Genomic DNA, 21,174 nt, shown 5'->3' with positions numbered 1-21,174 from the left:
GTCCACTGCTGTGTCCTTCAGAAGAAGCCTAGTGCTCATGCTCCTTGGGAGATGCAGGACCCTATTGCTATTATGTATTGTGTGTACGTGTTTGCAACATAGGGTGTTTGAAAATTTATAGTTCCCATGATTTTAACAAGTCATAGAATGCTTAGCATAAACATTCTATGACTTCAGAGCTCCCCGTGATTCTACTTCCAGTGTCCATATCACTTATTTTCCAGCCAACAGTTGAAAATACATATCTTTTAGAAATGAAGACTTTGATAAGATTGACCCATCTACAATAAGCCTCTTGTCTGTAACTGGAGTTGTTTGTCATCATTCTTTCAACATATATGAACGAGTATTAGTCAAACCAAATTCCAACTCTCAAAAGTCTCTTCATAAACTTCTCACCTAAAGCCTTCAAATTTGGTTAATGCCATGGTACAAACAATAATGTTGAAACAGAACTCACCCAAGTGCCTTCTCCATCATTTTACTCAAATTTCGTCTTCCTCAAAGGGATCCCGTTCTGGGTAGTCACCGACCTGGAAAACATTTAGGTTGGGCATTCAACAAGAATAACGAAGAAGAAGAAAGAAATACCTATTCTAGTAGACAAAGTTCTCATTCAGATCTGTAGCGTTCAACTTGTACTATAATTGTAATGTTTCCATGTTCTTTCGCCAGAAGGCTCATCATTGAGAGTATGATTGCCAGTGCCAAACCAAATCTGACGTCAATCGGTCTCTAGCAGAGCTAACCAGCAAAAAGAAGAAATTACACTAACGACAGATTTCAGTACATGAGCACTCTTTGCCAGAAGCTTTATTATATATATATATATATATAGGATGATTCCGAGTGCCTGACCAAATCTATTGTCAATTATCAAAACCAAATATTCTTAAGTTTATAATCTTTGGTTCTGCATGTGCACTTGCAATTCTTATTAAAAACTAACAATTTTAGACTTCAAACATATTTCAGATCTTTCACTGCATTTGGAGCAGGAATTCTTCTGAAAATATCTCTTTGCTTCATGTCAACATGTTGCCTTCTTACAATAAAACTCAAAATGCAAACACACATGGAAAGAAAATACCTCTATGGTTGACTTAGATTTATCGACATTGATTCCGAAGGAAGGAAAAATGTCCCTCTCGTTTGCATCATCAAATGGCTGCCTTGGCTTGCACTTATTTTATTCGATAAAAAGGCAGATACCAATTACTTGAATGCTCCATATAGAATAAGGCAACTCCAAGTTCTTATATTAAATTACCATTATCGTCACAATCCTTAACCCACTAGGCACGGTCATCACCATGAATCCTAGCCCTCCAGTCATCTCCATGACAATACCTTCTTTCTTTAAGTTTTATATTGAAGTTGCTAAAAAGGAAAAACGATGTTGCAAGCATACCTTTACTTTGTCTGGTCTGACCATTGCACCATGAAGCGGTGGGCAATCAAAGTACCTTGTTCCTTTAACCCTGAAATTGGTGGAGATAAAAAATTGATGACCATGACATATGAAGAGAAAAATAATAAATTTCACCACATCTAATACCAAATAAAAAACAATGCAGCAATCTCAAGCAAGAGAGGAGGAAAAGAAATGGCTCTGCAGCAATCCTAGATTATGGACTGCTGACCTTAATGCACCTCTGGTTGAAATGACAATGAATGAGAGACCATCACTAGGTGATGCATGAGAAAGACCATCCACTTTTTAGCATGATATAAAATTTACCAGTCAAAATTCTGAAACAACCAGAAGAGTTTGAAACTAAAATAATAAAATAAAGGGTAAATTGCAGTCTGTGATCCCTGAGGTTCACTAATCAGGTAGTAGAACCCCTAATCTGAAAAATAGAGGGATGGAGGAACCTTCCCACTAGCATGTTGTCCCTTAACAGGTCTACTTACATTTACTACATCCAGAAAATCAATATTGTGCTGGATTACATAAATATCAGTGGCTCAATATTATTGTCACGACCCTAGGGTTTAGAATGGGATTTTGGAGGAATTTTGAAGAAGAAGAACAGAATGGGAAAGAAAACAGAACAGAAAGAGGGAGAAGTTGAGAAGAGAAGGGAATGGTTTGGACAGAGAGAGAGAGAGAGGGAAAACAGAATGTTTCATTCAATTAGATAGCCCCTATTCTTCATTCAACAGCCTATTTATAGGCATTGCAGTTATTACCCAACTAAGCAACTAACAAACTAACAACTCAAGTTCCACTATACATTAAGGAAAATACAAACAAGAAACAATTACAACTAATGCCCTTGGGGTCATGACAATTATGTGCCCCATGGATATCAAATTAGAAGTGCCACCTATTTAGTAATCTCAATCCAGCAGCAAAAACAACATACAACCCCCCTCCCCCCAGGGCCCTAAACAAGGAAAAAAAAAAAGAAGCAAACTGCCACAACCATCACCATCCTCACTATAGTTTATTTAACCACCATTATGTAAATTTTTTAATTTTCTATTAATGTGAAAAACGAGACGTGTCCTTCACTTGGACATGTATCTGTTGATCATAAACAAATGAACAAATTGCAAGTTTGAAGAAAATAAATATTGGGATTTAATGCTAAAATAAAAGAACTGTGAATCCATACATAATCCTTTTCTGGACTTTTTAAATTTAAAGGTTCTGTAAAACCCAGCACTTCCAATTTATTGGCAAAGAATCTTTCTAAAATAGTCATGAGGACTTTTTGTTTGCATTTCAATTTATGACATTCACATATGTTGCCATTACAGGAAACTTGGGAAAAGAACTGTCATGAACCACCTAATACATTTTCACCAGTGACTAAACCCATTACCAACAGTTTCTGCCACTTCGTGGTGTGATTTATAATTCTTTGAAATATGCCTGTGGAAATAGCGTTTTGCAAAATAAGGGTAAGGCTGCATACAAAAAGACCCTCCTTTCAGCGCACACTAACTATGTCTGCACTTTCGTGCCACAACTGGACTTTTAACAAATTAATCACTAAGTTGTGCAAGTGAGTGCCAATAAAGTACGCAAGTGAACTAACTTCTTGTGAAACATTCAGAACAATTAGATTTGCACAGCAGAATGGACACTAATTACAAAACCATATGGCCAAAATATTACCAAGTATCTAAAATTGTACATAAATAATATTTTAGTATCCAGGAAAAACAAGTTTAAAGTTGACCTACATGCCGTCATGTTTCCCTAATGGTTCATCATATTGGACTCCTACCCAGAAACCAGGTCCAATAGTCACTGCTCTGCCAACAAATTTGACAACACCCCTTTTCTCTCCTGGTTCAACTTGACATCTATCTCCAACCTTTAGAGCAGAAAACAAGAAGAGTAAGAACAAGATAATGACTAAAGATAACGATGTGCACTCTTTCATGTGATAATACAAAAAACAAAATAGAGGGAGTAACTGATATTCTGAAACTTGTAAATTTTGAAAATAAGAACAAAAAGTTGGAATTTTTTGTAAACAAATTCATTCCTAATGCAAAATATGGAGGATAATATCATTGAATACCAGATATGCCTATTAATAACAACTCAATTTCTCCAGGTACTAAAATTTGAGTCATAAAAAAGGGCATGAAAGAAAATGATTGACCACCCATATTATCAGGTAAATCTCAACAATAACAGGTTATTATATTGTTGTTTTCAGACTCACAACAATAGCATATTTACAGCAGAATACTCAAAACACATAAAAAGATGCAGCAAACTGAGAATCTTAAACCTCAACAGCATCTTTTCTCCCATCATGTAGAGTCATATGATAAAACAGTTACCACTTGTGTCTATTAAAGCAAACATATAATGAACAAATGTGGTAGTAGCACCCAAAAAGTAATGCAGAATCAGTGATCTAATGTGAGTATTACATTCAAGCTAGCTAAGAAGAAAACCATGGAGTCAGGGTAGAATTAATAACTATCAATTGTAGAAAAAGGAGCCCTAACAGCAGTGGTACAATGTTCCTATTTTTTTCCTATGTAATTCAATGTTCCTTTTAATACTACAATTGTTGATTAAGTCCATGGCCCTCACAATCATCACTCCCCAGAGTACAGTCTAAACCTATACTTATGTAATTTAGACAAATAGACACTTTGACTCCTTTCTTACTTTCTTCTCATCTCTCACCTTTCTTTTTCTTTTATTGCTGTTTATCTGAATAGGGAGGGCTTTGGGTATGGATCAACCTTTATCCCTCATCCATATATAGAAGCAGGTCCCCTTCCCCATCCTAAACCTACAAGGGATCGGACACCATCCCATTCAAACCTGCATAAATTAATTGGATTTTTGGTTGAGGATACACAAAACACCAAAAAGAAAAAACATATATATTAAAGGACAAACTATACAAATATAAATGATATAGATTTAAGTTAAATAAGATTTTCCTAGAAGATCCAGAAAACAAAATATAGGGTAGTATTTTATTAACACAAGAAGATAAGAGGTATTCAAGGCATTTCACTTCACAAAATAACCGTGTGGGTTCAAATTTGGTGACATAAATCTATCAGTCACAGAAAGATTTATGGTATTGACTTTTTTAATTTCACATGCACTACTTGATTATGTAGATTCTGAACCAAAACTATTATAGACAGGATGAGGTGTTGCAAAGCTCTATTTTTTAAGTCAAACTACAGATGAACAGAGACCCTCCCAATTCTTTGGGATTAATTAATTCATCACATGTTTTACATGCCCTATTCGCCACCATGCACATTAAAATTTGATTATATGATATATTAAGAAATATAAACATAAGCACAAGCACATAACATGGATAAGACAAAAAATGAACCCACCAACATGGCAAAGAAAATTTAAAACATGACACATCTTTTCATAAGTTGTGCCATCTAGTTTTGCTAGTTTCCCATCCTAGCCACATCGCAATGTTATCCGTTGATATTCAAACCCATGTTGCTTATTGGTGCTTACTAGTAATATCACTAGAAAAAATTGACTCCTGGCATTAGAAAAGCAAAAGAGGACCACCATATAGTTGATACACCCAAGGGTCCAACCACTTATTTCTTCACATACAAATGCTAAAGACAATTTATTGAATCTGACTTTTTTTGTTGTTAACCTAGATCTCACCCTTTTATATGATCACTCAATCACTCAAACTCACCCAACGAACTCTCTCTAATTTGCAAATGAATAGCAATCAGAATACAATCAAGAACCAACCAAGAACTGCACAACACACACAAGATTTACCCTGGTTCGGTCTCAATGAAAAACCTACATCCAACTTGGCTTTCGCCCCTGCTTTCTCCACTATCTTGAATACCAAAACAAGATTACAAGTGCACTCAAACCCAACTCTCACCTTACCCATAAACCTGAAAGCTATATAGAGTTGTATACCAGAAAGATATTCACTCTTCCTCACTGCACAATCTCACCCCAAGACAACTTGAAAAAACCCACAATAGAAAGCATACCCAAAAGCCTAACTCTCGGCCTCTAGTTATAAGCCATAGAGGGCGGGAGAGCTACCTGACCGACTGTCCAAAATTAGCAGTTACAACAACTCGGTCAGACCTAAATTTCTAGAAGAAATAACCGAAGAAATACAACATAATATTTCCCTCACATTACAAACCCTAATCTAGAACAAATGAACTCTAACATTTGTCATTAAGAAATGAAAAAAGACAGAGAAAATGACAGCAAATTTGGTGTTGATTCTTGTGCATTTTAGATAATTGCTAAACATATTAATACTTAAAGATTATAAAAAACATATTCAAAATACTAGTACAGTGTGTCACATACCTAGGCTGCGACCCTTTTACTTTGTTGCTATCCATAGCTATAATTGTAATTTTGGAGGGAATTAGCTTGCTAGTAGAAGGTTCCAGCAATGCAAGTTGTATGCAAACCGTTAGGCAACTTGTACTAATTATAGAAGGGACTTGGCTACCATTTTGGCGCCAATCCCAAGTTGAGGCCGTATAAAAGATTGGCCCAGCTCATTTGAACGCTAGGAATTGATAATTGGAATCAAAACATTTTCCCTCCTAATTCTCTAGTTCTCTCTCACTCTCTCTGATTTCTCTCCCTCAACTCTCTAATTCTACACTCTCTCTCACATTCCTGCAAATTCTCTCTCGGATCAGAGAGAATTCCCTTTGTCAAATCACGGATCTGACACGGTGTTATTTTGTCAACAACACCAGTAAACCAAAATATCTCGGGGCATGCTTGAACCTATATTAATCTCTCTGTCTCAGTGTTATTAAAGGCCTAAGGCGCAACGCGCAAGGCTAGATGTGCACCTGACGGAACTAGGCGCATGCTAACTAATATATATATATCCTGGTTAAAGAATAAGATATAAAATAGATCTTAACTCCAAATAACATATTCATAAGCATGTTATCAAGGAAATTAAAAAATTCAACATATACTGATGAAAAGAACAATAAAAAAATATCAAAAGATGCAATATAAAAGTCTTTAAGTCTACTTAAATTAAATCTTAAACAATTTATAGATCTTAAATCTTAATCAAGATTAACTAATTATGCATTTTAAATAATTTAAAAATCATCCTCATCATCAAGATCAAACATTTTCATATTTTCATCATTAAAAGCATCATCTCTAATATCTTCTTCCACATCATCTCCCTCTCCATCTTCATCTAATTCAAATTCAATTGGAGCATTTGAAGTAGTAGTCATTTTACTCATTGTCAAATCTGTAGTTGAAGCAATGAATTTAAATCCTAAACAGTAAAAAATTAAATAAAGTAACTAAACAGTAAAATAAAAACCCTAAAAAACAATTAAAAAAGCTCAAGCACGCCTTGATGGTCTGCACCCACCTAGAAGCATTCCAGGTACCCAAGGTGAGCCTAGGCGCACCTTTAATAAGACTGCTCTGTCTTGAGGCACTATCATGTTTTCCCCCATAATACTATGCTTACAAGTACTAAATAATAATTTGCATGGTGTTCCATCTTTTCTTATCAGTTAATTATTCTCTACATAATGTCACAACAATATAATTTCAACAGTTTGCTAATCTTGGAACAGAAAAGGCAAAGATGAGGAAAATAAACCATTAAGATCAACTAACCTTGATGTTTGCACATAGTTCCTCCATGTAATTGTCTGATATCTGAAGAAAGGATAAAGACTAGAAAGTAAAATCCATGTCCACATTAATATAGACAGAAACCAAATACAAAAAAGATATGAGTAGATAAAAATAACTTAATCAACATGACAATGCAGGAGAAATAAACCAAAAAGCACCCCACACAAATTTTCATACAAGTAGAAATTACCTAGAGAAGTAGGCCAAAACAAGATACCAGTTTATATTTATCAACAAAATAAAAAAATAACGAAAATAAGAACCCACAAAAAAACAATAAGAGATATCAGTTTGTACCAATTTGTTTAGGTGAGCAAGAGAGATTAAAAATAAAATAAACATAGAAGACGAAAGCACCAAGGGAATCTGAACAGCAAAAATCATCTTATGTTATGTTAATGCTAATACAACATCCGAAGCTTACTTTGGTTTCATGAGCAGGAGGAGTTTGATGGGCCAGCTTTTCTTTGAACTTCCTAAAAGTGGCTGAGACACAAGAACTTACCCATGAGTTATTAGTACATATTTTCCTGTGCTAATCTAAACATTTAAGTACAATATCATAACCAAGAAGAAAGCACTGCTATTAATTGTCCCAGAAAGGAAAAGAATAAAGCCATGTTGCATTAAGTTGAGACTAATCATGATACCCACGAGTTTCAAAACAATAGTGCCACATAAAGTTAAGGGTTACAAGATGTACATAGACAATTAGAAAGCAGCAAATATGATGAGCTAACGAACTCTGTATCACAAATCCTTTCTGTATCAAACCATTTCTGTTTAAAGTTAAACATAGAAATGAAAAATTGAACCTTGACTAAAGGGCGTACAAAATGAACAAGACTCCCCACTTTGCAAGGGTCAAGGGAGGGTTGTCTTTGTACACAACCTTACCCTTGTTTTCGCAAAGAGCCTATTTTCACAACTCAAATTTGTGACCTTCCAATCACAAAGGAGCAACCTTACCATTGCTACCAAGGCTTACCTTTGATCGCTAACTAAACCTAAATAACAATAAAGTAACGCTCCTATAAGATCGAAAATTTCTAGTTCATCAAGGCTTACCATCACGTTTATCATAGTCTTCTTCCGATATTTTGTATTTCTCCACTAATGAAGTGTCTTCCAACAAGCCACCAGACGTTACTGACGAAGGATCAAGATCAATAACATGCAATCGAAACCTATGATAACACAGGAGAAGTAAGCCAATACATATAAAGGAACAGCCCTTTTGGACAATACTGAAACAAGGATACAACTTCCCGAAAGAAGAGGACAATAATGCAACCCAAACAAAGCCATACTAATGTATATAATAATTGATTTTCCAACAGTCTAAAATTTTGTGCCAGTGCACCTCAGGGAGCATAGGTTAAAAATGAAAGGCAAAACATCTTTCATCCAAGGCTTTTAATATCTCCAAAACTTTGGGTTTGAACAATAAGACCAAATGGTAGGGAAATAGACTGTATAATTCTATTATTTGCTTGTATCAGAATGCATCAAATGGATGGTTGAAGCATTGCAGATACATACAAAATGCCAAACTTTCTTTTTACTCAGTTTTTAGAAAAGGTGGAGACTACCCATTCTCTCCTACTTTCAAAAGTCTCAATATACATCAATAGAAACATCTTGTGAGTACCATCAACTAGTTGATAATATAATGGACATGTGGCATCGGATACGCACGTTTAGAAATTTTGAAGAAGTGGGGGTTTCCAACTATGAGCAAGAACATGGTTTATCTATAGAGGTGTCTCTGACACTTATCTAGAACGGAGCAAATCTGCGGCACTAGTCACGAGACAAAGAAAGAGGAGATGTAAAGTTCAACCATAAATGCTTACATTCCTGGAGGATGAAGGGGGCCAAAAGAAAAAGAACGATTCAACTCACCCATCTTGTGGGGAATAAAAACCAAGAGGTCTTGAGTTGTCATAAAGATCTGAAACTTTAGTTCTGGTGTCATCATATAGCTCAAGGCACATCGAATTAACAGAAGTACCAGTTTTCTTCCAGAGCTTCTCTTTTACAGCTTCAATTGTCATCTACCAGCACAGTATCAGACATTGGTCAAGGTACACAGAAAAAACGGATAAGCTTGCTCATATTTCATGTATAACTTACTAGTTTAAAATGGACATCTTCAAAAAGGTAAATGAAATAGATTTTGGGTATGAGATTTAAATAAATAGATTAATAATATATAAACTAAAAGAAAAGAAATCCATGTAGCAAAGAAAGTAAATACTACCTAGCAAACTAGTAAAAACGGACTGAAAGAAGAATGCATTTGTAAACACTCATATGGAAACTCAAGGGAAGAAATGTCTTATGTTTTCGTTACCTGAAGAGAAAAGCGAACATCAGCAGAGAAACTCCTGAGGTTAGAATGCGTTACGCATAAAAGAACCGACTCATCCCCTTCAACCTGTAGGCGAGACCCCATGCCTGTGGTACCCCTTCCGTATCTACTAATTATACATTTTTATCTGTCGTCAAATACTTAGGGCTCTCAGCTCATGTATCTAGTTATGGATATGCACATGTCTGATGCAAGATGATTATAGTCGGGATCGAAAAGCAAATCGGTTGATCACAGCCGAAAAATTACATCTTCAGCAAAGTATTGGATAGTAGAGATTCGGAAATGTATGACAGAGCCCATGAGACAAATGTACTCACCATCACAATGCTTAAAAATCTAAGAACACCAACATGTGAGATGTTATGATGAATTGATGGAATAGATAAAACACACACACACACACACACAAAGATCTAAGAAAATCCATGCTTCTGACATAAACTGATATTTACCCAAAGAAATAGGAAACAAACCATTGTCAGTGAAACAGATTATCAAACAGTTTACGGGCAAGACGAACAAGAATGGAAGTTGAAGTGGTAATGCCCAGCAACAAATGGGTCATAGACTTCAAAACGACGAAACCACAGTAAAGACGTAACGAAACTGTAAATAGCCAGAAAAAGGATTGATCAAACAAAAATCAGACAAAATGTTCACCAAAATTTGTTCTTTTTTGTTTGGGTTGGGGATCGGGAGGGGTACTTGACATATACATTATCAATGGAAGTCAGATCACAACAAAAGTGATGGTAAAAGATGCTCACACAATGGGGGGAAAGAGTTGTCAGGACTCAGGGCTCGTGGGGATGCGACGATCACTTGGTTTGTCTCTGGATGAGTATCGCTATATCAGCCACTGCGTAATTTCATTTTCGGAGTCGGGAGCAACGAAAGGGGGAGATTAGCGCGGGTTGTTGATCGTATTGGCCCAATACTATTGGGTTGGCCGAGTTTTGTTATCAATGGTTTGCTGGCGGGGTGAAATTAATAAACATTTATTAAATTTTAAAGTCGTAATTATTTATTCATTAAATTTTAAATTATAATAAGTTACTCATTAAATTTTACTCAACGTCAACCATTTATCATTAATTATAACTCCATCAATTATTACAAATGAAAAATACTAATGGGATCTGACATGACAAAAATTAATTTAACATACACTTACTGAATTTTAAAAATGTAATTATTTACTTACTGAATTTTGTTCAACGTCAACCATCCATCACCCAGTTACATCACCGTCTAATCTTGAAACATCCGTTACATCATTATCTGATCTTAAAACATATTAAAAGATTTTTATATGCATTTGAGATCGCTTACTTCTCAAACCAAAAATTAAAAATTAAATGAATGATTCAAATTAAAAAAATTACTAATGCAAACCAAAAGTAAAAAAAAATGTTTTCTTAGATTTTTTTACCTCCATTATGAATAACGAAATTCACAAAAAATATATTTAATAATGAGACCAAGAGCCAAAAACTGATTACAAAAATCATATTTCTTCTATGCCAAAAACCAACAATCTTTAATACATCATCGCCTCAAACAAAACACTTACCCATCCAAATAATGTGACTCTATGATCATCTTAAGAAAACAAAAACTCAATCCTAAACAGTGGTCACCAAGTTCACTCATTACATCTATGCCAATTTGATATAATGCATCATTGTGGGTGCAATAATATCCAGTGACCGCATACTTTCAGTGAGTGACCAAATTGGTCATATCCGGTGACCGACATACCTTCAGTTTTTTGCCCTTGATCTCATTATTGAATATGTTGAATTTCGTTGTTCGTAATGGAGGTAAAAAAATCTAAGCAGACATTTTTTTTTACTTTTAGTTTGTATTAGTAGCTTTTTTAATTTGAATCATTAGTTTAGTTTTTGACTTTTGGTTTGAGAAGTAAATGATCTCAAATTCATACAAAAATCTTTTAATATGTTTCAAGATCAGACAGTGATGTAATGGGTGTTTCGAGATCAGACGGTGATGGATGGTAGACATTGAAAAAAGTTCAGTGAGTATGTGTTAAATTTATTTTTGTCACGTCAAATTCTGTTAATATTTTTCGTTTGTAATAGCTGACGGAGTTATAATGAGTAATAAATGGTTGATATTGAGTAAAGTTCAGTGAGTAATTAGTTACAATTTAAAGTTCAGTGAACAAATAATTATAACTTTAAAATTCAATGACTGTTTATTAATTTTACCTATCACTGGCTATCATGATATCTAGAACTAGAACATCCGAGGTGCTCACTTTAATTTAGCGAAACACTTTAATAGGTGGGCCATTTGGATTTGGATGGTGGGAGCGATACATTGATGTTTTATTTTTGTGGTTAGTTTTGATGATAAAAAATAATAATTAATTTTAAATTTTAAATTAAATAAAAATTAATTTAATCTAAAATGGAAAAACAGTTTCATGTACTTTATTATCATGATCAATCAAACTATATTCTTGTTCAAACAAATATTTGATGAATCTCTTAAATGATTTTTAAAAATTAGTTTTAAAACCATTGGTTAATGAAATAATATTTTTTGAAGGCAAAATGAACATCTTTATGTTCTTGATAAATTGATATTTTATTTTTGATATATTTTTTATGATAAAAATCAATTGCATTGTGATAATAAAATTATTTTATCTATGGTTATTATCTTAGTGCTCTAAAATATTTTTATATGTTCTATTAAGCACCAAAATAAAAATTAATTTCATTGTGCGAATGTCAAAAATCTTGTTATGAATTTATTGGTGACAATTCGAATATTATGTTTCTATTTTATCAAAATTATCGAATGAAAATTAAATTCAATGTCAAAATATCTTGTGATAAATTTCTTATGACATTTTGGAATATTGTGTTTCTAACTGATTAAAAATGTTGAATGAAAATTACTTTTAATAATTTAATGCTAAAAAGCTTGTGATAAATTTTTTGATGATATTTGAAGTGTTGTATTTTTATTTGATTAAAAATGTTGTACCAAAATTTTTAAGAAGATTGAAAAAACAAAGTGAAAACATATCAAATCTCTTGGAAGGAATTGGAAAAAGGTTTTAAGAAAATCAAACATTTTGTAGACTACATTAATATTTCCACTTGTGATCTGTCGATTAAGTTTAAGCCATCTGTCGACTAACAGAATAACTATGTTTCAATATGTCGACTAACCTATATGGTTATGTTGACTAATAATAAGATTGTTTCTTTAAATTTTTTTTTAAGCCTTGTTATGTCAATTAACTCTTTTAGTTTGTCAACTAATAGAATCAATAAATTGGTTATGTTGATAAATAGTATTAATCTGTCGACTAAGTCTTGTTTCGTTGCTTGATTTTGTCAACTAACTCATTTATTTTGTCAACAATTTATATCGCATAAACTTGTAACTATTAGTTTTTCAAAATCCAACAACTATAAAGAGTTAGTTTTCTCTTGAAACTCTTGGATGTCTATAAATACAAATCAATGATGATCTATAAAAGGCTAATGGATGAGAATGAAGTGAAGTGAGCTTACAAATTATTTACATCTTCTCAAATTATATTTGTACTTTCATAATTTTCTCTCAAAAGCTTTGACTTTCATTTGTATTTAATTGTTTCAAGCCTTGTATCTTCTTGAGATACATTGTAACTAAGATTGTATACTCTTAGAACCCCTCTATTAAATATTTATTGTATTTCCTAACTTGTGTAGACAGATGGCCTACTTGTGTAAGTAGAAGGTTGTAATTCCTAGTTTTTGACTAGAGAGCCTATTTGGGTTCAAGTAGAAGATTATAGTATATTGGTTTACAAAATCCTTAGTGAGGAGTTAAGATAGTGGATTAGGTTTAATTTAAGCCGAACTACTATAAATTCTTGTGTTCATATCTTACTTATGCCTTTTGTTTTATTTATTGTTCAAAGTATTTCAATAATCCTAACTTGCATTGAATTTTTATTTTTCATCAAAAGGATTTCAAGCTTAATCAATATTTTTTAATTATTAATTCACCCAATTTTTGGATGTGTGCCATAACATTTCAAACCTATCAATTGATATTAGAGCCAAACTCCTTGTTCTAGATCTAATAACCTAAGGAGAGATCCATGGCTCTTAAGCAAGGTTATCCTACTATTGTGCCACCCTATTTTGATGGCTTATTTTATAATTATCGGAGAAAAATAATTTATGTTTTAATGACATCCATTGATTGTTATTTGTGGAATATTGTGAAAAATAGTTTTGTTTCGAAATCAAATTTGCAATATATGGGAACATGACAAAAATAGTTTTTATTTAAATATTAGAGTTATGCATATTTTACAACATACCTTAAGTGATGATATTTATGTTGAAGTTTCTAAGTGCTCTAATGCTAAAGATATATTGAATACTCTTGCTTCAATTTATCTTATTAATTAATTTTATGAGATTGTTGATGATGTTCACAGGGGAAACAAAGAAGATACTCTAAAGGAAAGCTCCCATGCCTCAAAAGAAGAAAACTCAAAGCCCATTCCGTGCTTCATAGATAAGGAAAAAGAGGAAGTAACATCTACTTCTACTTATGATTTTGATGATAATAATGATATTGAAAATGATCATGAGTCTACTTCTTCGAATGCTAAAAATGATGGTCATGATAATTTTCAAATAAAGAGTTGTTGATACTTTTAATGATTTATATGTCAACTTTGAAAAATTATGTTTGAAAAACAAAACTCTTAAAAAATAATTAGATTTATTTTCAAATGAATTGGAAGTTTTAAGATCAAATAATGAATATTTGTTTGCCTCCAATAAAGAATTTTCAATGAAAAATGATTTAAAAGAAACTAAATTCAAATCTCCTAATGTTACTTTAAATGATAAACCTATTTTAAATAGAAAGATTTTAAATTCACGTGATCATGAAATAGGTGTTCGAAATTTTAATAGTTAAATAGCTAATGTCAAAAGCTCATATTTACACACCTCTCGTGATATTAAATGTTTTTATTATTGCAAGATAAGCCACACTACATTTTGTTGTCCTTTTAAAAAGAAATCAACCAGTGGTCCTAAAATGAAATGGATATCTAAGGAAACTAAGATGGCATTTTCTTTGTGTTTTAGTTTTGAGTTTTAAATTTATTTTTAATTTTGTGTTTTGAGTGTTTATTTTAAGTTTTTAAAAACACGTTCTTTTTGTCATTTTGAAAAATTATTTTTTAAAATAAAAAATTATAAAACACGTTTATTTAAAAAAAATTAAAAAATATTTTATTCAATAAATTTGATTTAAAATTGTAAATATCTATTAATAAAATATAAATTTAATTCAAAAAATTTAAAATATAATACAAAAGATAATTGATAATCTAACCGTATATAATATATTAAAATTACAAAGTGCTTTCTAAAATAATTTTTAATTTAATTCAACTATTAATTTCATGATAAATTTATTTTTACCAATAAATTAAAATCTAACATTAATTTTGAGATTTAGATTACCCACAACATAAATATTAAAAAAAATTATAAATCATAAAATAGCAAAATATTGATTTATCCAAAATTTTAAAAATATAATTGAAAAGAAAAATTAATAAAAAAAAACCATTTGGGCGTGGAGAGAGGGCGATGAAGGAAGGAAGAAATGCAGAAAGAAAGAAATGGCAAGAGGGCATAAGAAACACTATTAGAAAATTGTAAATTAGTGACGGGGATCCACTTGTCACTAATTTGTGACAAGTTTAGTGATGGAAATCTGTCACTAAAATGGTTTAGTGAGGGTTGAAATCTCCGTCACAAAATTGCGACAGGATAGCCAATTCCATTGCAAATCAATGACGGATACGACCCTCCAGTCGCAAAACAACGACGGAATGTTTATTCCATCGCATATATTGCGATGGGACTGACATTTCCCGTCATAAAACTGTGACGGGACAATCAGCCCCGTCGTAGATTTTCCCTTAAAATCCCCTCATTCCCTGCTCCTGAACGAGCGCCCTTTGCCTCTCCTTCCCTTTTCTTACACTATTTCAACCCATTTCTCTCATAGTTTTCTCCTTTTCTTTCCTATTCTTCTTTGCGATTGCTACCTCTCAACTTTGTTTTTGTTTTTAGTGCCATTATCGTTGTCTTCAGTGCTATCACTTGAAGTAATTATTTTGTGTTATTTAGTTTTAGTTTTAGTTTTAGTTTTAATTATTTTATGTTAGTTTAGCTGTAGTTATTTTGTGTTAGTTTAGTTTAATAGTTATTTTATTTTTGTGTTAGTTTTGTTTATTTTATGTTAGTTGAGTTTAATGATTATTTTATATTAATTAGTTTAGTTTTAGTTTAATTGTTTATATTATTTTTAATGTTTAGAAATTAAAATGTGAACGTTATTAATTATTTATAAATTAATTCTTTAGTTATTTTGTTATGTAATTGTATTAATACATAACGTTTATTTTTTTGTTTTTAATTTAAAAAATATTTTTAATGAAAAATACTATAATTTTAAATAAAACACGTAAAAAATAAAATACTAAAAATAAACATAATATTTAAGAAAACATATATTTTATTGTCATGAGATTAAATATACACATTAAAAAATTAAAAAAATTCTATTTAAAACATTAAAAATAATAAATAAAATTTTAATGAAAATATTTAAAGCTAACATACGAAATAAATTAGATCATTACTTTAAAAATTAAAATTAAAATTAAAAAGGTATACATTTTAAGATTTTTATTTAAAATAAAACACTAAAAATTAAAAATAACATGAGAAATAAATTAGATAAATATTTAAATTCAAATATATAAAGAATGCAATATTAATAAAAAATACTATTAATAAAAAAATATAATTTATTGTTATAAAATGAAATAAGCACACTAATGGATTTTAATATTTATATTTAAAATTAAATATTAAAAATAAAAAAATAAAATTTCACCGTGAGACATTTACAACTAACATAGAAAATAAATTAGATACACTATTTTAACCATAATGTTCTTAATAACTCAATCAAAATAAAATAAAAAATGTAACAAATAAAAATTTTAATAATTGTTAAAGCATTAAAGGAAATAAAAAATTAAATTGTGTTAGTTTAGTTTAATAGTTAATTTATTTTTGTGTTAGTTTAGTATGTTAGTTGAGTTTAATGATTATTTTATATTAATTAGTTTAGTTTAAGTTTAATTGTTTATATTATTTGTAATGTTTAGAAATTAAAATGTGAACTTTATTAAATATTTATAAATTAATTCTTTAATTATATTCTTATGTAATTGTATTAATAAATAACATTTATTTTTTTGGTTTTAATTTAAAACAGATTTTTAATGAAAAATACTGTAATTTTAAATAAAACACGTAAAAATAAAATACTGAAAATCAACATAATATTTAAAAAACATATATTTTGTTTCCATAAGATTAAATATACACATTAAAATATTAAAAAAATTCTATTTAAAACATTAAAAATAATAAATAAAATTTCAATTAAAATATTTAAAACTAACATACGAAATAAATTAGATAATTATTTTAGAAATTAAAAAGGTATAAATTTTAAGATTTTTATTTAAAATAAAACACTAAAAATAAAAAATGACATGAGAAATAAATTAGATAAATATTTAAATTCAAATATATAAGAAATGCAATATTAAAAATAAAATACTATTAATGAAAAATATAATTTATTGTTATAAAATGAAATAAGCAGACTAACGAATTTTAATATTTTTATTTAAAATTAAACACTAAAAATAAAAATAAAAATTTCAACGTAAGACATTTACAACTAACATAGAAAATAAATTAGATACACTATTTTAATCATAATGTTCTTAATAACACAATCAAAATAAAATAAAAAATGTAACAAATAAAATTTTTAATAATTGTTTAAGTATTAAAGGAAATAAAAATTTAAGAAAAATTCAATTCAAACATGTAGAATTAAGTAAAAAGATCAAAATTTATTATCCCAATAAATTATTTATTATCTCAATTTATTAAAATGATCAGAATTTATCTCAATAAATTATTTATTATCTCAGTTTATTAAAAAGATTAAAATTTATCTCAATAAATTATTTATTATTATATTTATTTTTTGTTTATATTTATCTGTTGCCTATGATAGTCTGGAGTGATGAAATATAATTTGGTTAGTTTTCAGGATAAAATATCTATTAGGAACTAGCACGTGTTTGTTATATAATTTTGAATTGAAAATGAAAGTCCCGTTGCATCGTCGTTGTAAGTGTATTTTATAAATTAAATTAAAATTTTTATTTTAAAATAGTTTCTTAATTTACAGAAATATTTTAATTTTATAGGAAAAATATGACAAATTGAGTGCGGAGTCATCTTCATCATCCATAAGTACCGGAGAGTTCTCGTCGCCTACAGTTAATGAACACAATCTTTGATATCAAGCTGTTAGTGGTCGGAATAAAAATGGTAAAATATACGGGTTGGGCTCCCAAGCTAATCTGTTATATCCAACTACCGCCAATTGTTCTAGCTAATCATCTTCAAATATGTCACAAGAGTTTGAACAAATGAGACTTAGAGTCACTCAATTAAACGATGAGTTGCTTGCATCCCGGGCTGAGAATCGACAATTACAATAGTGACAAGAACAAATGACGACGTGACAATCAAAAATGAATACAGTAATAAGTAGATTGACAAAACAATCTACTGTAGATGCTGAATCGTCGATTGTTCTAGATGAATCTGACCCGGTAGCTGATCAAGACAAGGGTGACGATGAGGAAGATGTAAATGATAATAATAATGACGATTGATTGTAATTGAATGTTTTAAAGACTGACAATATTAAATTTTCATCATAGATTTTTCAAATGAAATTTTTATTACTTATTAATATTAATTTTCTTTTTAATGTTAATTTTGTTTTATTTTAAATGTAAACATTGATAATATTAATATTTTCTTTCTAATATTATTCCTATTTTTTTTAAAAAAAATTATTGTTATAATAAAAATATTTTTTTATTATTATAAAAGAAAATTTTAATTTTAATAAATATTAATTTTTAAAAATATTTTAATATAAATTTTAATGTTATAAATTTAAAAATTAAAAACATAATTTAATTTCATAAAAATATATTATTGTTTAAAAATATTAACATTAATTTTAATAATTTTTATATTATTTTATTTCAAAATTAATTTTAATATTTTATTTATTATTTTTAAAATAAAATAAAATTTTATTATTTTTTATTTAAAAATATCTGCGACGAGACACCTGTCGCAGATTGTCCGTATTTTTATTTATTATTTTTTTAAGTAAAATTAATATTATTTTTTATTTTAAATGTATCTGCGACAGATTGTCCCGTCGCAGATTGCCTGTCACAAATCTGTGATGGGATGAGACTATCTCGTCACATATCTGTGACGAGTTGTGATACCTCCGTCATAGATTTGTGATGAGATAGCCTCACCCCGTCACTAAAATTTTGTGACGCCTTCTTTTGTGATGGTTTATTACCTTGTCACTAAAAATTTTGTGACGGATTTTATGTTTTTAGTAATGAATTTTTTCGTTACTAAAATTGATTTTTTTTGTAGTGGAATAAACGACTAGCAGTGGTGGATCTGGGCCTGGCGATGGTGGTGGCAGGCGTGTAGGGCTGGCAATTTTTGACATAAACAGATTATACGACACGGAGTTAAGCGGGTTAGGGTTGGGGCTAATCGGGTTTGAGTCATAAATGGGTTAACTCGTTTATGACGTGGTTATTTTTATGTCTTAGGCAGGTCAACCTGTTTAACCCGTTTAGACACGTAATGACTTGTTTAATTAAACGGGTTGACCTAAATACGTTAACATGATTATATACGAAATGACACGTTTAATTAAAAGGGTTAGTGGGGTTGATCTGAACATGTTTAAGACCAATTTACGAAAACAAATTAAAAACAATTATAATATTAAAAAAACTATTATGCATTCAGAAATTTTATGATTATAATTTAATATTTATAATTAATAGATCTAATATCTAATTGGATATTTCTAAGGAAAACACTCCTTCAACTCAATGCTCTAATTCTTTCACTATTGATTAGATTGTGTATTATCTAATTTAGAACATTTTATTTTATTGTTAGATAACTGTATTTTATTTTATTGTTGGGATGATTGTATTTTGTTTTTCTTCTTGGATGACTGTATTTTATTTTGCATGTTAGATGACTTTTATTATGTGTTGATTGTTGAGAATATTCCTATTTTAACAGGTTAAACGTGTTTTATTCGTGTTAATAGGTTTTTATTCATGTTAACATGTGGTGTTGTGTCGTGTTTGTTTAATAAGTGGGTTATCATGTCGTGTGTGATCTGTTTAACTTGTTTGTTAAATGGGTTATCGGTGCCGTGTCGTATTACCCGTTTAATAAACATGTCCCTGTTAGGATTGAGGGTTTTGACATGATTAGTTAATTGTGTTGTGTTCGTGTTTGTCATAATCGTGTTATACATATGTCTTGACACGACACGATTATGACCCACCAACCCATTTTGCCACCCCTACAGGCATGGATGGCGGATTTGGAAGAAAGAACGGCTAGGCAAAAGGCAAGGTGTGACGGATCTGGATGAGATAACGGCGTAGGCGAATGACGTGCGGCGACGACGATGGATGGCGTAAGCGAACAATGTGCGGTTGCGGCGTAGGTGAACGACGTAAGCGGCGATGATAGTAGTGGCAGGCGCTGCGATGGCCAACAAGGAAGATAGGGAGTTTAGAAGGGAGAATAAGCCTATGCCCGATGCCTACCCTACGTTAAAAGGAAAAGTGAGGCGTTTTTCGTGTTTTCATTTTTGTATTGTGTTTTGGCTGAATACAACCAAAACGATTTTTGGTTGTTTTGGGTTTTCTTTACAATTTTTTTTTTCAAAGATGCGTTTTTGAAAATAACAAAAACAATGCGTTTTTAGTGGTTTGAAAAATTGAAAACTCAAAATAGGTTGAAAACAGTAAAGAGAATAGGCTCTAAGCCTTCTAATGTTTCTCATACTAATTCTCAAGAATCTAAGCATGTTTTGATATAAAAAAATTCTCATTTTAAGAGAAATCTGCACGAGGATAAAATGAAGAGAAATTTCAAACAAAAATCATTTAGTTTACATCCTAGAGATTTGTATCAATTTATAAATAAATGTTTTGTAAGAAACTATCTAAAGATTTTTAAACAAATGTGGGTTCCTAAGGGAATACTCTATGCTAACAATGACGAATCCAAAGTGGTTTGGGCACCAAAAACTTGTGGATAATGATTTTTGCAGGTTACTTGTCATGCAAATGAATCTCAAATAAATTTTCTTATGGATGAATCAAGCAGATGGAAAGAGGAAGTGAGCAAAAAAATCACTTCTCATTTTACCAACCAAGTGCAAGAAAGATTTTATTAATCAAAATCTTCGCGATACATTTATATCCCTAAACTTTCTATTTTATTAATCAAAATCTTGATTTTGTTGACTAACTCATTTCTTCTATCGACAGTTTGTATTGTAAAAACTTATAACGACTAGTTTTTCAAAATCCAATGACTATAAACAGCTAGTT

General features: G+C 30.5%; 1 protein-coding gene across 3 annotated transcripts; it reads right to left on the bottom strand.

The window, feature by feature from the left end:
* Positions 1–171: 171 nt before the first annotated feature.
* LOC127793171 (tubulin-folding cofactor B-like) lies at positions 172–10,467 on the bottom strand. 3 transcript variants are annotated; one of them, XM_052323969.1, is made up of 10 exons: positions 10,301–10,467; positions 10,007–10,139; positions 9,513–9,657; positions 9,062–9,213; positions 8,225–8,343; positions 7,581–7,642; positions 7,136–7,177; positions 3,199–3,332; positions 1,412–1,481; positions 172–533 (listed from the first exon to the last, which is right to left on the bottom strand). In XM_052323969.1, the coding sequence occupies exons 3-10, from the start codon at positions 9,612–9,614 to the stop codon at positions 486–488; spliced, it is 729 nt and encodes a 242-aa protein (XP_052179929.1). In that variant the 5' UTR covers positions 9,615–9,657; positions 10,007–10,139; positions 10,301–10,467; the 3' UTR covers positions 172–485. The 3 variants fall into 3 exon arrangements, with proteins under 3 accessions (XP_052179929.1, XP_052179921.1, XP_052179937.1); XM_052323961.1 differs by lacking the exon at positions 10,007–10,139 and having other exon boundaries at positions 174–533; XM_052323977.1 differs by lacking the exons at positions 172–533; positions 10,007–10,139 and adding an exon at positions 547–744.
* Between the last annotated feature and the right edge of the window lie 10,707 nt (positions 10,468–21,174).

The sequence above is a fragment of the Diospyros lotus genome, chromosome 1 (assembly GCF_014633365.1).
Source record: "Diospyros lotus cultivar Yz01 chromosome 1, ASM1463336v1, whole genome shotgun sequence".
Taxonomy (NCBI): domain Eukaryota; kingdom Viridiplantae; phylum Streptophyta; class Magnoliopsida; order Ericales; family Ebenaceae; genus Diospyros; species Diospyros lotus.
This window is presented reverse-complemented; position numbering and strand designations above follow the sequence as displayed.

Excerpts from the sequence above, each read along its gene's own strand:
- LOC127793171 (XM_052323969.1), bottom strand. The coding sequence starts at position 9,614 with ATGGGGTCTCGCCTACAGGTTGAAGGGGATGAGTCGGTTCTTTTATGC. Across the intron at positions 7,643-8,224 it reads AGACTATGATAAACGTGATG|CCACTTTTAGGAAGTTCAAA; the intron begins GTAAGCCTTGAT and ends CTTGTGTCTCAG. Across the intron at positions 534-1,411 it reads TCAGACCAGACAAAGTAAAG|GTCGGTGACTACCCAGAACG; the intron begins GTATGCTTGCAA and ends AATGTTTTCCAG.